The sequence below is a fragment of the Prunus avium genome, chromosome 6, assembly GCF_965620075.1.
Source record: "Prunus avium chromosome 6, drPruAviu1.hap1.1, whole genome shotgun sequence".
In the NCBI taxonomy this organism is placed as follows: domain Eukaryota; kingdom Viridiplantae; phylum Streptophyta; class Magnoliopsida; order Rosales; family Rosaceae; genus Prunus; species Prunus avium.
Genome location: NC_142289.1, coordinates 29,348,654 through 29,365,201, shown reverse-complemented (window position 1 = coordinate 29,365,201; position 16,548 = coordinate 29,348,654). Strand labels below are relative to the sequence as shown.

Below are 16,548 nucleotides of genomic sequence, written 5' to 3'. Positions count from 1 at the left end.
TGTGTTATAGATGATTTGAACCGAAAATAGTTCTGGAAATTTTATATGGGTGTGTAACAGCAACTTGAGTCTTTAGACACTGAAAATGTATTTAAGTGTAACAACCCTTCCCGGAAATTCCTTTGTGTTGTTTAAATCCAAGCTACTTTGACCATTTTACCCTTAGGAATTCAAGTTTTGTTTTCGGGAGTCTAGTTTCGGATTTTTCTTTGTACTTGGATGTAGAGCTCCGTCCAACAAACGCGTAGGTGGAAAAAAATCTCGAATTGGAGTTGAAACATAAAAGTTACAGGGCTTTAAAGTTCAAGGGTGGCAAGAAAAAATGAACCCTAAAACCCCTAACCCAAGTGTTTGCCACATGGCATGCCTAGATTATATATATAGGGAGTTTCAGTTCAGGGATCTCTCAAATAAGCTTATTTGAGGGACATCTTTGTGGGTCCCACTCTGTATTATATTTCACTAATCCAAACGGTCTATTTTGTAGATATTTATTCAAAGATCATCTCTACAAAAAAATCACTTGAATCCAATATCATTTGACCACTCAATTAAAATATTGAAATTTTAGTATTTTCTTGAAGCACCGTGTTCATTGATTTTGTAGGATAGAATTGGATGTCGAAATGTTTTCCAATTTGTCTAATTTTTTTGCAAGGATGATCTATGAATGTAGACTTAAAAACAGATTGTTTGGATCGTTGAAAAATAATTCACGACAACACTACGTCATCGTCCAACCACCATTGGTTGCTTCACTTGTCAGAAAATGTTCATGATCAACCGACCATTGTAACCAACCAAAGATCCGACCCAAATTGGCATCCTACACCATATATATTGAGTGAGAAGTGGGGTGTGCCAGCAACCATAGAACGAAAACTTTCGAGCCAGATTCCGACCATTTTTAGCCACCAATGCCATCATGACATGTTGGGTTTCTTTTTCTCCATGCTCCAAGAAACAAAACGCAAGTTTCGACACCTCCATTGGACCACCGTGGAACACAAATTGACAGTGGAAAGATTCCAGCCTCCGTCATTTCCGATCAATTTTCCTGCCAATCTCGATGAAAATTCACGTAGGCATATATATGAAAGTTGCTCCTCTCAGTGTTGTCTTTAATTTGGCATGGGTGGCATTTCGTTGTTGCTGAAATATGCTTAAGCTACCCACTGACGGTGACAACACATGGTGGCTCAAGTGGGCACAAGAGGTGACCTATTTTTACCCCAGTGTGATGTCCTAGTTGTCCCAAGCATTATTGTTTGCAAGGATTCGATTGTTTGCCCGATGATCGGATACTTCGTCTATTACGGACCGTTTGATAAGAGATGATTGGACCATTGGATCATATCCAAATTTTAGTATGCGGTTCCTGATGTTGCTAGAAGTGTGTAGAAACTTACAGAACAAAAGTCCAAGGTTCACATGTCTCAAATTATCTCGATTTACACGAATCAATGGTCTTCCGGTTGTACTATCTACGAAGATCTGATCGTTGGATCGAGGCTAAATTGTTAAGTTGTGGTTGGATGACTATTGTTGACCTGTTGGAAATCATGAATTGGGAATCCGGTTTTGATTAATTTAGCATCGGACCTTTTGTGAGTGGACTTTTGTTTTGAAATAAGTACAATGATCTTTTACATTTAAAACCCTTTGCATATCAATGGTTTTGAATGAAACTTGATTTAATTATCGTCTCTAGCTTATGATGTTACCAACATTGTTTTAATATGTTTTTCCTTGAGATTTTGTGGTTACATTGATAGAATTGAGATTTTTCGAAAATTTTCATTGTCATTTTAATATGGCTATATATATTGAGATTGACAAAGTGGTTTTTTAAAAGACCTTATGAGTACAATCCCCTCGTTAACAATACAATGAGATACAATTAGGCATTTGGAACCTATCAAGGCACACGTACCGTAAATGGAGTGGTTGGAACATTGCGTAGTTTTAATGATTGCATTTCACTAAAAACTCACCAAATGACTTCTCCCATTATATATTATGATGTTGCCCAAGTTTTGGGCTCGATCCGAAATCAATTGGTGAATGAAATTGGACACTTCAAGTTCGTACGAAGTTCATACCGTAAATGGAGTGGTTGGAACATTGGATAGATTTAGTAATTGACTCACTCAAAACTCACAAAATGACTCCTCCCACCATATATTGATACTTATTGGATAAGAATTGATAAGTTCAATTAAGTATTCAAATACGAACTAATAAATCAAACAATCTGACTATAAAAGGATTTGGGCTAAGGCAATACAGTCGAAATCAAATATTGGGTTGGGCTCGGGGCGGGTCTGGTTGCACCCATCCAATTTGCATTCCTATACTACAATTAGTAAAACATGAAGAAAAAGCCAAGCACAAATAAACAGACCATCGTGAAGCTCATGAGACTACGGAATGAAAAGCCAGACCAGAGACATGCAAAGTTCATGCCTCTTGAGTCTTAACGCACATTCTATGCAGCATGAAAATAACATCCACACAGCCTATATATATAAATAAAACCATGCATCTGTATAGCCTTCTCTTCAGTCATTTCATCACTTTCATCTCTGTACTCTCTCTCTCTCTCTCTCTCTCTCTCTCTCTCTCTCTCTCTCTCTCAAAACAAAAAAAGAAGAAGAAAAAAATGTCTGGGAAGGAACTTGGCCAAGAGCTCAAGGAACTCGTCAGCTCCTTGCAAGACCAAGTCCTCTAATCTTTTTACTTTTGGAGTTTTTTATTATTATTTTCTTTTCTTTGTTCAGTTTATTGCTTTGCTTTCTCATCTCTAATTCTTGTTTTTGAAGTTTTATTTATTTATCTTAATTTATTTTCTTTTTATTTTTGTTTAATTGACTGAAAATGGTGATTTGTTAATCAATAGCTGATTTTATTGATGAAATTTCAGATAATGTATGTCAAGTGTAATTATATAATTCTCTGTTTTTTTTACCTTGATCAAAGGGTTACCATTTAATGTCAATATTTTATATTTTAATAATATATAACAAAAAGATGATCAAGTTAAATTAATATTGCAGTTAATTAACTACGTACGTTTCCTGGCAGGGAATTTTGGACGAGCATTTTGATCAAATGAAAGCAGTTCAGAATGAACAAAATCCTTGCTTTGTTGCGAATTTGATCACCACGTTCCTTGGTGATGCTGAAAATGTCGTAGGACAACTCGGAACATATCTGTAATTTTCTTCACTGTTTTCATTTACTATTTCGTTTTTAGATATACATTATTTATATTATACATATACATATTAATTTTGGAAAATTCAATTTTAGGAGTGCTCAGGATGTCAACTATCCCGAGGTGGCAACTCTTGCCCTCAAGCTCAAGGGAAGTAGCTCAAGGTATAATAAATTGAATGCCACACTTTTTTTATAAAATTTTAAATATTAAACCTCCTTGTTATTTTAGATTTTGTTGCTAAATGAAAATTCAAACAAATTTTGCACAAAAAAGGCATGAACAAAATTGTAAATTTAACAGAATGTTGTGACCTAAAATAAAGTAGTCGGATTTGAAATAGCTAAAGATAAACTAAAATGTCAACTAATTTTTTGCCCAAGAAATAGTGACAACCGTATTAACATTGAGTTGAGTTAAACTAAATGTTTTTGTTTTCTTCTTGTTAACCGTATTTTAACTAAATGAAAAAGTGACACGTGTGAGGATGTGAAGAATTATTACACATTGAAAAATTAAACAAACCTGCAAGGGTTTACTCCCCCCTCTCCCCCATAAAAAAAGAAGTAACAAATTAATTTTTTCACACCTACTATATACATAAAGACTAACCATGGTTTTAAGTTTTTAATGTTGAATGATATATGTATAGAAAATAAGCCAAATTATTCTTTCTTGTACATCCTTTTGTCACACTAAAGAATTTAATTACATTGATCCTCTCTGCTGAATTTGGACTTACAGTGTTGGTGGTTGCCGGATGGCGTTAGCCTGTAGCGAGCTCCGAGATGTAAGCGATGTAAATGACCATGAAGGGTAAGAATTGGATACTCTTATAGCGAAATTATATTTCTTAATATTCACTCAAGACTTTTATAAAAAGACCTCTCTTATGAAAACTGTTTTTGACGTAAATCTTATGCTTGTAGGTGCATTATTGTTCTTGACCTTGTTAACCAAGAGTTTCTCGTCTTGCGGGAGAATCTGAATCACATTGTTCAGGTACCCGTAATTCTTAGCTTTAACATGCATTTTTTACTTCATATTTTCCTCTCGTTTTGTTCTAATATTCTATTTTTTACTCCAACAAAAATCTGGAAACATAATGGAGTGCAGATGGAACGCACAATCCATGAAAATGAGATCAAAAGGCGCAATACGTAGAGAGAGCTGGTTTGTTCACTTTGTTAGGAGAACTTCTCCAGAAGCTCATTGGTTTCTTTATTATGTTGTTGGCTATGGAATAAAAGTTCATTACTGAACTTACTATATATTATTACAGACACATATAATTTATGGAAAAATTAAGGTCCATGGGTGAAATGCTTGTTTCATGATAGATTACAGAAATAACATGTGAAAATAAACAATCCATAACCAATTAATTACAATTGACAGAATTTGTGTGTCAAAAAGTGGCGTCATTAAAACCTTACCTCATAAAAACCCCATGAAGAAGGAAAATCCGGCCAATGAATTACAATATGATTGAATTGCATTCACACTCCCCTGTCTCAATAAAGATATACCACAATAAGTTAAATATATGAGTTTCCGACTAAAATGGTCTTTCAACTTGTGTCCGTGTTGTATCTTAGTTCTCCAACTAAATTATTCACTCAAGTCATCCTCTAAATCTCTATTTCGGCACAAATTGGTCTCATTGTAACATTTACTGTCAGTTTGCCCAAACTAGTCCCATTGTACCATTTGACAACCCAAAAAAAAAAAAAAAAAGACCGAAATTGTCCCTATAAGCCAGAGTTTCATTTTGGTCCTCCAACAAAAATTCATCCACCACCCTGATCTGCCCCTCTAATTTCCCCCTCACCAACCTCCTAAGTACTAGCCCAGCCAAGCACCCACCCATCAGAGTGGTGCAGCGGAAGCGTGGTGGGCCCATAACCCACAGGTCCTAGGATCGGAACCTGACTCTGATACCATGCTAAAATATGAATATGGTTTGAATACTTTGGGTTATTCTTTATTCTTCTCCATAAAGAGGTATATATTGGAGTTTACATGAGTGCTTTACAAGGAAATAGATACAATAATCAATTAGGATAGTATCTCCTAATTATACAATGATTTGTCAACTATATAGAATAGGAAAGTAAATCCCTTAATTAATCAAGGAAATAAATCTCCTTGATTAATTAGGAGACTCGCGTCAACAATTTCATCCCACCAAGCACCCAATTTTGTATTTGAACCCACCAATCCAAATTTGATCCCTATAACACAAATAGAGAGAGAGAGAGAGAGAGAGAGAGAGAGAGAGAGAGAGAGAGAGAGAGAGAGAGAGAGAGAGAGAGAGATATACATAGATAGATAGATTGATTGATAGATGTGATGGGTACTGAGTGAAACGGAAATTTCATATATGGTTTTCTTCATGGCTTGTGGCGTGGGATGATGAGTAGGGATGACAACGGACCAGTTTGGGGTCAGGTATGGCAATACCATGTCCCCATCCCCTCTCCTATCTCCTGTAAAAACAGCTCGGGGAATCCCCGTCCCCATACCTGTCGCGGAGCTACCTCCCAAATCCGTCCCATACCTGTCGCGTAGCTACCTCCCATATCCTACATTATAACACTTAAAGTTCATCTTAAATTATCATTTAACTCAATTACATTCAATTGAATTTTAAAATTCAACTCCATATCTCCAAATAATCTCAAGTCAATTTGACAGAACTAAATAAATATTATATTATATCATAATCTTACATGGCTATATTATATAATATATTAATTAAAAATATATACAATACTTATCGGGCCATGTATAGGGATGGGGATAACAATAGCATCATCGGCTCGTCCCTAACATGGAATTTTTAAAATTTGAAGATCCTCATACATGCCTCTGATTTCCCTTGAAGTCTCCCTCCATTAGGGTCGGGGATCCGATGAGTTCACTATTAAAAAAATCTTATTAAAGTTAACAAATAAACTATATATATATTTATGTAAAGAGTAAGAGCCAAGTAAAGCCGTGCAACTATACTATTTTTATAATATAAAAAATTAGAAAAAAACATAGTATCGCCGAGTGATAAGCTCATAATTTCATACATATACATGCCCTATTTACTTACTTCTTTTGCTTAGTTTCTTAGATTTCTAAGTTATTTGCCTCCCTTTGTGTGTTTTGTAGGCAAATAGAGCAAGAGAGCATAATCCATGCAATTCAAGCATGTTAAGGCCTAATTTGGATGAATGGATGAAGAGCTTAAAGACAAACTCATTTTGGCTACAGCCCCCTCCCAGTCCAGTTCCATAGGTCACATTGTAATATTTGTTTCAGCAACCTACACAGCTCGGATGAGGCCGCATTCTTCATGAACGTTGTTCCAATGGGTGTGTACTATAACATATCCAAAATTCAGCCCCATTGGATAAATATGGAGTCTGTTACCTAGCAAACACAGAGCCATGCTCATGATGGATTTTATCAGCGCGCAAAATGAGTTAGAAATTTGTTTTGGCCTTAACTTCCTCCTCCGACCTTGGATTGGCCCAAATGATATATGGCTGGAAAGAAGACATTCCGAACTTCAAGTTTGAGTGCTTAAAGTCTTAATTTGCTTAAGGGAAGCCCAATTCGTAAGCCCTTGAATTTGCTGGTCATGCTGACCTCAGGATGAGCTATTGTTTCTGGTTGGAAGCTTGGTCATGGTGAGCTAGGCATGAGCTATTGAGCTGGTTGGAAGCTTGGTCATGGTGACATGAAGATGAGCTAGGGCTGCTGGTGGGATTTATTGGTGAAGTGCATCAACCAATTCAGATTTTATAATGCAAGTGTTGTATGCATTAGTGAAGTGCATCAACCAATTCATCTTTTATAATGCAAGTGTTGTATGCATTAGCCATATTGAATTCACTTTTTTCACTTCCTTAGGCCTATAAATAGGGAGGTTCTCTAAGCTTGTAAACACACCCCAAGGGGGGGAGCTCTCAACACTTCTCTAGAGCTCCCTTCCCTTCTCTCCCTCAAATTCTCTTAGTTTCTCTTTCTAGTTTTCAATTGTTGTAATGAAATCTTTTGTGTTGAAATTTTCCTTAAGTTTTTCTTAGTTCCACTTTACTTTTCATTATGTAAATTCTTTTCTTTAGTCTCAAGTTTGATTAGTTTCCAAGTTTCAATTATGGTTCATGTTCTTATTCATTATGCTTATAAGTTAATATGCTAGTTTGAATGATTGATCACCATTAAGGCTTGCATGTTAGCTATCTTGGTTTGAATTAAGAGTATACACCATGCTTTAATTCGAATTGAACTATGAATAGGAAGAGTATGTATGGACATTCGACAACAGGGATTAGATACATGCTTGGTTGTTTAAATTGTTCTTCTATGCTTAATGGGTTCCTAATGCTTAATTTTAGGTTAGACAACAAATGATCAAATTAGGGAATTAGGAACACAAGGTTATGACCACACACCATGGCTTAATCATACATTAGCTAGAATCAATCCGTTAATCTAATTGAACTTGGGAACTTATCTGCTTGAGTTAGTTATTTTATTTCTTCCTTGTTTTATTTATTTCCTTTCTTTTTCATTTCTGTTTTGTGTAGGAAAAATGAATTGGATCATTCAATCACCAATCCTCGTGGGATCGACCTCGCACTTACATATGCTATACTACCAAACGGCTCGTGCACTTGCGAGTATCACAAGTTGAGGATGCAACTGGATCCATTTTGGTGCAGCTGTATCTACACAACAAGTTTTTGGCGCCGTTGCCGGGGAGCGGTAACATTGTTTGATTCTATTTAGCTTTCCTACTTTAATTTTTTTTTCTTAACTGGACAATTTCAAGTTTTAAAGTTAATGACGTTAATGGACAAGTTGTGTTTGTAGTCCAACAGAAAAGGACAATTGCCCAACAGGCAAGAGAACTGGGTTTAAGTCCCAGCTTACACAACCCATTGGTGCTTGTTACTTTGAAGCATGAAATTGGATGTTTTTAGTGAAGTTGAATCCCTAATCTTGATGTTTTAGTTTAGTTTATCCTTTTCATTTATGTTATGGTTTCCTAATCCAATAAATCTAAAAATCTGTTTCAAGTTTCCTTGTCTTTCTTTAAGCATTTCTGAAGTAGCTCAATAAGAAAGAGGGAAGGAGAGGAAACAACCCAATCCATAGAAACAAGGGAGTATGGAGCAGCGGAGAAGTCGACCTCCAGCTGCTATGGCCAACCACGCTCCAGCTAAACACTTCAAAGGGAAGCATTCCGATCATATCTCTTTCATTTGTATAATAATTGCTACTCTTGCTTAGTTTTGTCTCATTTTCTATTTTGTTTTTGTTAGGGTTTTCTTTTCCTTGATTTGGGAGAAGCATGATGAGCAGCTGACCCAAATACTCAAAGAAGAACATGTGCTGCCATACTATGTGCATTTCCCTCTCATTGTCTTCAAAGGGAAGTTCTAAACTCTCTTTCTTTTCTTTTCATGTCATTCCTTTACCCTGGATTTCATGTGCATTGTATGCTTTACATGGATTCAAACATTGAGGACAATGCTTCATTTAAGTTTGGGGGTGCTGGAAAGTTTTTTTTTAGTTGCTGGAAAGTTTTTTAGTTTTTGTGTTTGTGTTTGAAAACGTAGGCTTCTTCATTGCTACAATTTTGTTTTTCTACTTCTGTTTTGAAAGTTTGGTCCGCATTGTGTTCTTCATTTTTTCATGCTGAATTCAACGACATAAAGAACGATAAATTTGACCAAGTGGTTTGAAAGTTACATGTCAAAACAGATTATATGTTGAAATTGAGCAAAACAGCAATTTGAAACCTCACGTTTTTCTTTTCTGTTTTTTTTCTTTGAGTCATTTTCAGTTTTCCTTCCCACACCAATGATAAATCATGAGTCTAACTTCTAATATGGCTCTTAGGAATTTGATAAGCATTGTGTTAGGTCTGAATCTTATTCTTTTGCTAGCTAAGTCTCACATAATTATGCTTGAGCTTTCTATGCACTTTAGCCATGATTATACAACTCTTGCATGTCTTACCCAATTGTATGCATTTTTGCTTGTGTGATTCACTGGAATGTCAAGTTTATAACTAAGATATGATTTAGGCCATCTTTGTTAAGCTTCTTTCTTTTTCCTCCATCAACCCATACAATACATATTCCATTGTAAACCCCTTTGTGCTCAAACACTTAGCCATTTCTTTCTATCACCTTATCATCCATTAAATATCCTACCATCTAGGGGACATGTAGAGTATGATTGTATTTGAGATTGTAATGTATTCAAGGCAATAAATGAGCTATTAAAAAAAAAATTCAAAAGAAAAAGGGAAAAGAAGTGTGGCCAATGTAGTCACGACCCTAGGGTGATATAAGGAGAAATCAAGGTGATCTAGGGTAAAGAGCCGCAAAATTGGGCCAAATATTATACAAAGTGTGTAAATGTCAAAATCAAATTGTGAAGTGATTCAATTGCAAAATCTGGTGTTGTGAGCTTTTCACTTTATATGCCTTACATGTCAAATGTCAATGATCTTGTTTATATGACATGCTCTACTTTGTTCCTTAGACTTTGTGTTCCAATATCCATTCTTTGTCTAACCATTACCATAACCCCATTACATCCATAAGTAAAGTCCTATTGATCTTGGTTTAGCTTGGCAAACTTGTGTTCATTCTTGCAGGAATTCATATCGTTGTTTGAGAAGCATGAGTTGTATCTTCATGGCTACTTCACACACACACCTTGAGCATGATTTTTGTGAGATTGTGGTAGCACTTGAATAATGTTTAGAACTTCCTTAGTGCTTGTTTTGTTCCTTGTTGAGCCATGTCTATGAAGTTTAAAATTTCTGTTCGGTTGGAAGGTTAACGTTTTTGTTTTTTGTTTTGTTTTTGTTTTTTGTTTTGCTTTAGTACTAACAAATCTATTAAGTTTTCTAACCATTTTGTTTTGTAGAGTAAGAAAAACGTTTGTGGGTATCGTATCTGTTAAACCCTCAGGAGACACAACTCCTCCTACTAGGGATGCCTAGAGGTTTAAAGGCTTGTTGCATATGCTCAATGCAATCGAGTTACCTACGAAAGTGGTCTAGTTAACTTCTTATTTTGTTTTGTTTTTCTTCGTTTTCCTTTTTGTTTTGCTCGAGGACTAGCAAAATCTAAGTTTGGGGGTGTGATAAGCTCATAATTTCATACATATACATGCCCTATTTACTTACTTCTTTTGCTTAGTTTCTTAGATTTCTAAGTTATTTGCCTCCCTTTGTGTGTTTTGTAGGCAAATAGAGCAAGAGAGCATAATCCATGCAATTCAAGCATGTTAAGGCCTAATTTGGATGAATGGATGAAGAGCTTAAAGACAAACTCATTTTGGCTACAGCCCCCTCCCAGTCCAGTTCCATAGGTCACATTGTAATATTTGTTTCAGTAACCTACACAGCTCGGATGAGGCCGCATTCTTCATGAACGTTGTTCCAATGGGTGTGTACTATAACATATCCAAAATTCAGCCCCATTGGATAAATATGGAGTCTGTTACCTAGCAAACACAGAGCCATGCTCAGGATGGATTTTATCAGCGCGCAAAATGAGTTAGAAATTTGTTTTGGCCTTAACTTCCTCCTCCGACCTTGGATTGGCCCAAATGATATATGGCTGGAAAGAAGACATTCCGAACTTCAAGTTTGAGTGCTTAAAGTCTTAATTTGCTTAAGGGAAGCCCAATTCGTAAGCCCTTGAATTTGCTGGTCATGCTGACCTCAGGATGAGCTATTGTTTCTGGTTGGAAGCTTGGTCATGGTGAGCTAGGCATGAGCTATTGAGCTGGTTGGAAGCTTGGTCATGGTGACATGAAGATGAGCTAGGGCTGCTGGTGGGATTTATTGGTGAAGTGCATCAACCAATTCAGATTTTATAATGCAAGTGTTGTATGCATTAGTGAAGTGCATCAACCAATTCATCTTTTATAATGCAAGTGTTGTATGCATTAGCCATATTGAATTCACTTTTTTCACTTCCTTAGGCCTATAAATAGGGAAGTTCTCTAAGCTTGTAAACACACCCCAAGGGGGGGAGCTCTCAACACTTCTCTAGAGCTCCCTTCCCTTCTCTCCCTCAAATTCTCTTAGTTTCTCTTTCTAGTTTTCAATTGTTGTAATGAAATCTTTTGTGTTGAAATTTTCCTTAAGTTTTTCTTAGTTCCACTTTACTTTTCATTATGTAAATTCTTTTCTTTAGTCTCAAGTTTGATTAGTTTCCAAGTTTCAATTATGGTTCATGTTCTTATTCATTATGCTTATAAGTTAATATGCTAGTTTGAATGATTGATCACCATTAAGGCTTGCATGTTAGCTATCTTGGTTTGAATTAAGAGTATACACCATGCTTTAATTCGAATTGAACTATGAATAGGAAGAGTATGTATGGACATTCGACAACAGGGATTAGATACATGCTTGGTTGTTTAAATTGTTCTTCTATGCTTAATGGGTTCCTAATGCTTAATTTTATGTTAGACAACAAATGATCAAATTAGGGAATTAGGAACACAAGGTTATGACCACACACCATGGCTTAATCATACATTAGCTAGAATCAATCCGTTAATCTAATTGAACTTGGGAACTTATCTGCTTGAGTTAGTTATTTTATTTCTTCCTTGTTTTATTTATTTCTTTTCTTTTTCATTTCTGTTTTGTGTAGGAAAAATGAATTGGATCATTCAATCACCAATCCTCGTGGGATCGACCTCGCACTTGCATATGCTATACTACCAAACGGCTCGTGCACTTGCGAGTATCACAAGTTGAGGATGCAACTGGATCCATTTTGGTGCAGCTGTATCTACACAACACCGAGCGGCTAGACTATTTTTTTTTTAAAAAAATTAGGACAAAACCGATTATAGCCGCGCGGCTATACTATTTCTACTTTATAAACCTAAAAAAATACCAATATAAGAGTCACATAAAAATACACAGTGTTGCAATTTATATTCTATAAACCTATAAAAATACCAATATAAGAGTAATGTAAAATTACACACTGTATTGCATTTCTATTGCATTTTCTATTCTAAAACCTATAAAAATACCAATATAAGAATAACGTAAAAGTACACACTGTGTTGCAATTTCTATTTTATAAACCTAAACAAATACCAATATAAGAGTCACATAAAAATACACATTGTCGAAATTTATATTCTATAAACCTATTAAAATATCAATATAAGAGTAACGTAAAAGTACACAATGTATTGCAAATTCTATTATATAAACCTAAAAAAAATTACCAATATAAGAGTAACGTAAAGTACACATTGTGTTATAGTTTCTATTTTATAAACATAAAAAATACCACTATAAGAGTCACATAAAAATACACATTGTATTGCAAAAAATATTCTATAAATCTATAAAAATATCAATATAAGTGTAACATAAAAGTACACATTATATTGCAATTTGTATTCTATAAACCTAATATATATATAATAGTAACATAAAAGTACACATTGCGTTGCAGTTTCTATTCTATAAACTAAAAAAATATACCAATATAAAAGTAACATAAAAATATACCATGTGTTGAAGTTTTTACTATATAAACCTAAAAAAATATCAATATAAGAGTAACAAAAAAAATATACACATTGTGTTGGAGTTTCTATTATACACCTAAAAAAATACCACTATAAGAGTAACATAAAAGTACACATCATAGTTTCTATTCTAAAAACCTTTGACTGTTAATATAAATATTTTTTAAATGAACAAAATATCACAAAAACAAGGTTGGTGTAGTGGTTTGCAATTGAAGCTTATCCTTTGAGGGTCAAGGTTCGAGTCCCTTCAAGTGGCGTTGTGTGATTGGCTTTAAATAAATTTACTAAAATATATGGGTATGGGTGGCAATGTGTGTAATTTAAAGGATTTTTAATTACATTATTGAAAATTAGATACTAGTCATTGACCATATCTAGATTAGGTGAAATAAATTATAATCAACCACAATAATAAACTTCCTAATAAACCAAAGTTTCCTAAACTAAAATACACCAACAATAAAAATATGGATTTCTCTGTAGCAAAGTTGAGCCTTAAGAAAATAAATCAATTAGACATGGTGTGTGTTTACGTTCCAGCTTTGTTCCTCTATGTGGCTATACTCTTTAAATATATTATGTTTTAATTATTATTTAATTAAAAAAAAGTCCACAAAATAATTTAAAATAATTAATTACTATTCATTAAGTAATTTATGAAATCAGTAAAATATTTAAATATTCACTAAAGAAATAATAATTAAAATATAATTACTAATTAAAGTAATTAAAAAAGGCTAAGATACATATCATAAATTAAAGAAGTTGACCAAAAAATAAAAGTAAAGAAACCAAAGTTTGCTAAACTAAATCTTTAATCTAAGGAACAAATAAAGAGCAATTCATACTGGTATATTTATTTTAATTTTATTTTACATGTACTCTAATTAGATAATAACTACATATGGATCTTGAATTTGAAGTTTGATGGGCCTTTTGAGTTATTGATATTTGAATTGTAGCTGTATTAGTTATTGAAATTTGAAGTTTTATGTCATGTTGAGTTTTACAAAGGTTTGATACTCTAATAAATGAAAATACATATATATATATATATATATATATATATATGTAGCAAGTTGAGAATTTTTTGTTGTAATTGGTCTAACCAAACCATTATATTGTAATTGTTTTGGTCATGGTTTTGAGGTGAAACGGATTGAATTTGGATTGTGCCCACTCCTACTGGCATGAGGACCTACCAGGTGTTCAAAAAAGGTTCCTTTTGACCAAAAACAAAAGCAAAAGGTTCCTATTTTTTTTTTATTTTTTATATATCCAGATATAATGATATAGTAATATAGTCATGGACCCAAACCGTTGGTTCTAGTCATGGATCATTATTTGGTCCGTGGTTTATTGGCCGAAGTGGGTTGCACGAGGCCCGATGGGCCAAAGTCCTACCCATTCTTTAATTGGGTAAGGCTGCCTGCCCACAGTCCAACCCTTCTAAGTCCATTTAGACTTGGCCCGGCCCGCCTAGACTCTTTTTTAATAGATTAATTAATGCACTTTTTAACCTAATTTTAAGTACATAATTAAAATAATATAATATATAGGATGAATTATCTAATGAAACATCACGCGGGCTGGGTTTAAATTTAGTGAAGTTATCGAACTCAAAAATTTGCCCAAATGATAATTTATCAACCCAAAGTCAACATGTGTACCTGCATATATAAAGGAGCCAAGGAAATATAGAAAGACCACCGTGAAGCTCATGATGAAGTTATGAAACCAGAGACATGCAAAGCTCATGCTACTTCACACTGCATACTGCTAGCAACATATGCATGCTATGTCTCATTAAAAACAACATATATAGAGGCTATAAAACCATGCATATATACAGAGGTTTTGTTTATTAATTGATCTCTCTATTGCCTTCTCTTTTCTCATTTCACTTCAATTTCATCTCTCTCTCTCTCTCTCTCTCTCTCTCTCTCTCAACGAAGAAAATGGCTGCGAAAGGGAAGGATCTTAGCCAACAGCTCGAGGAACTCATCAGCTCCTTGCAAGAACAAGTCAGTTCACCCCCATTATATTGCTTTGCTTATAAATATATCTTGCTTTTCTTTTAAGTTTTTACAAGATTAATATGGTAAGCTTTATGAAATATGGTATATGTTTCCTGGCAGGGCATTTTGACCGACTACTTTGACGACATAAAAGAGTTACAAGATGAAATCAACCCTCGCTTCGTTGAAGAAATTATCACCATCTTCCTTAGTGTAGCTGAAGATTACAGAGCCGAACTCACAAGAAATCTGTAATTAATTTCCTTCACTATTTCCATGAACTAATTGGAGTTTTACATATATATAGATACAAATTTTGCAGAATTCAATTTTAATTTAATTAGGAGTGAGCCTGATGTCAACTATCCTGAGGTGAATAAACTCGCAATCAGGTTTAAAAGTAGTAGCACCAGGTAATTGCCAATTATTTTCTTTTTTTGGTCATAATTGTCAATTGGATAATTTGTTAGAATATGCTCCCTAATTACTATACATTAATATATTACTTAAAGGAGAATTATGATTTTGACGCATTTGTGATGTATGCAGTAACAAAGGGCGGAACTTAGTGTTACTTTTAATTAGATAAATAAGAATTTAGTGTTACTTTTAAAAAATTCAGCATATTTAGTGAAAACTAACGCAACATTCCACAAAAAATTAGTCTACTCCACCCTAGTAGCTCCTTAAACGTAAAAAGACAAATTTATATCTCACCCATATGAAAGTTCTTGGTTCTACCCTTGTAAAAATAATATGTGAAGGAACCATTTCAGCTCAAAATAACATCATTGCTAAGAATTTCTTTTAATATTTACTGGTCTCCTCTGGAGTTTTGTATTGTATACTATGAGCTCAAATGGATGCTTCTTAATTTGTTGCACATCGTGGTCTTCTTAATTTCTTAATTTACTGCATTTTGAAATTACAGTAATGCATGTGGCCTGGTTGCCCTTGCCTGTCAAGAGCTCGTTGATGCAAGTGAAGCAAATAACAAAGAAGGGTAAGATTTTATTTGTTCTCTCATGATCGCCAAATAATCTACTAACAAAATTTATGAATAATACATATATGTATGGTTTTGTGCTTGTAGGTGCCTTGTAGCTCTTGAAAATGTCAACCGTGAATATCTTGTCGCCAAGGAGAAATTGAATCGCATTGTTGGGGTAACATTTGTTTTGAATCCTTAATCATTTCTCAGTTTTAATTTGCATGTTGCAGGTTGTAATTTGCATGTTGCATGTTCTAATATTCAGAATTTTCTTGTCTATAGATGGAACGTGAAATTTATGACATGAGGCTGTGCCGAAAGCAACCTGAGTAGAGAGAGTTCTTATTATATAAGAATCATCGACTCCAAAAAATCGTGATGTTTTCAATCATGTTGGCCATGTAATAAGTTTATTACTTCTATGTTATAGACTTATTTATAACTTGTTTTAGGACAAGGTTTTGGTATTTGGAACTTTTGAATAAGTTCACTATAAAGTGAACATTATGTGTTTAAGACTTGATTTTCTATCCATTTTATAAGTGGACCTTGTTCTTAGTTTTCTATCCATTGTTGCTTGCCTAACTAATCTTTGTGTACAAGTTCTAATCTCCACCATTATTGTCACATATTAATCATTCTTTACTAATATTTTTCTTATTTTTCATAGTGGATGCCAATTGCAAACTTTATGTTAGAAAGTAGGAAATTACCCATAAAGGGGGAGA

General features: G+C 34.2%; 2 protein-coding genes across 2 annotated transcripts; both read left to right on the top strand.

The window, feature by feature from the left end:
* Positions 1 to 2,571: 2,571 nt before the first annotated feature.
* On the top strand, positions 2,572 to 4,479 carry LOC110765258 (histidine-containing phosphotransfer protein 2-like). The gene is made up of 6 exons (XM_088254098.1): positions 2,572 to 2,722; positions 3,085 to 3,215; positions 3,313 to 3,381; positions 3,962 to 4,033; positions 4,147 to 4,219; positions 4,334 to 4,479. Exons 1-6 carry the CDS (start codon positions 2,663 to 2,665, stop codon positions 4,379 to 4,381), a joined length of 453 nt encoding a protein of 150 aa, XP_088110224.1. The 5' UTR covers positions 2,572 to 2,662; the 3' UTR covers positions 4,382 to 4,479.
* Positions 4,480 to 14,706: 10,227 nt separating this feature from the next.
* On the top strand, positions 14,707 to 16,210 carry LOC110746144 (histidine-containing phosphotransfer protein 5-like). The gene is made up of 6 exons (XM_088255783.1): positions 14,707 to 14,835; positions 14,950 to 15,080; positions 15,174 to 15,242; positions 15,761 to 15,832; positions 15,923 to 15,995; positions 16,103 to 16,210. The coding sequence occupies exons 1-6, from the start codon at positions 14,770 to 14,772 to the stop codon at positions 16,151 to 16,153; spliced, it is 462 nt and encodes a 153-aa protein (XP_088111909.1). The 5' UTR covers positions 14,707 to 14,769; the 3' UTR covers positions 16,154 to 16,210.
* The last annotated feature ends 338 nt before the right edge of the window (positions 16,211 to 16,548 follow it).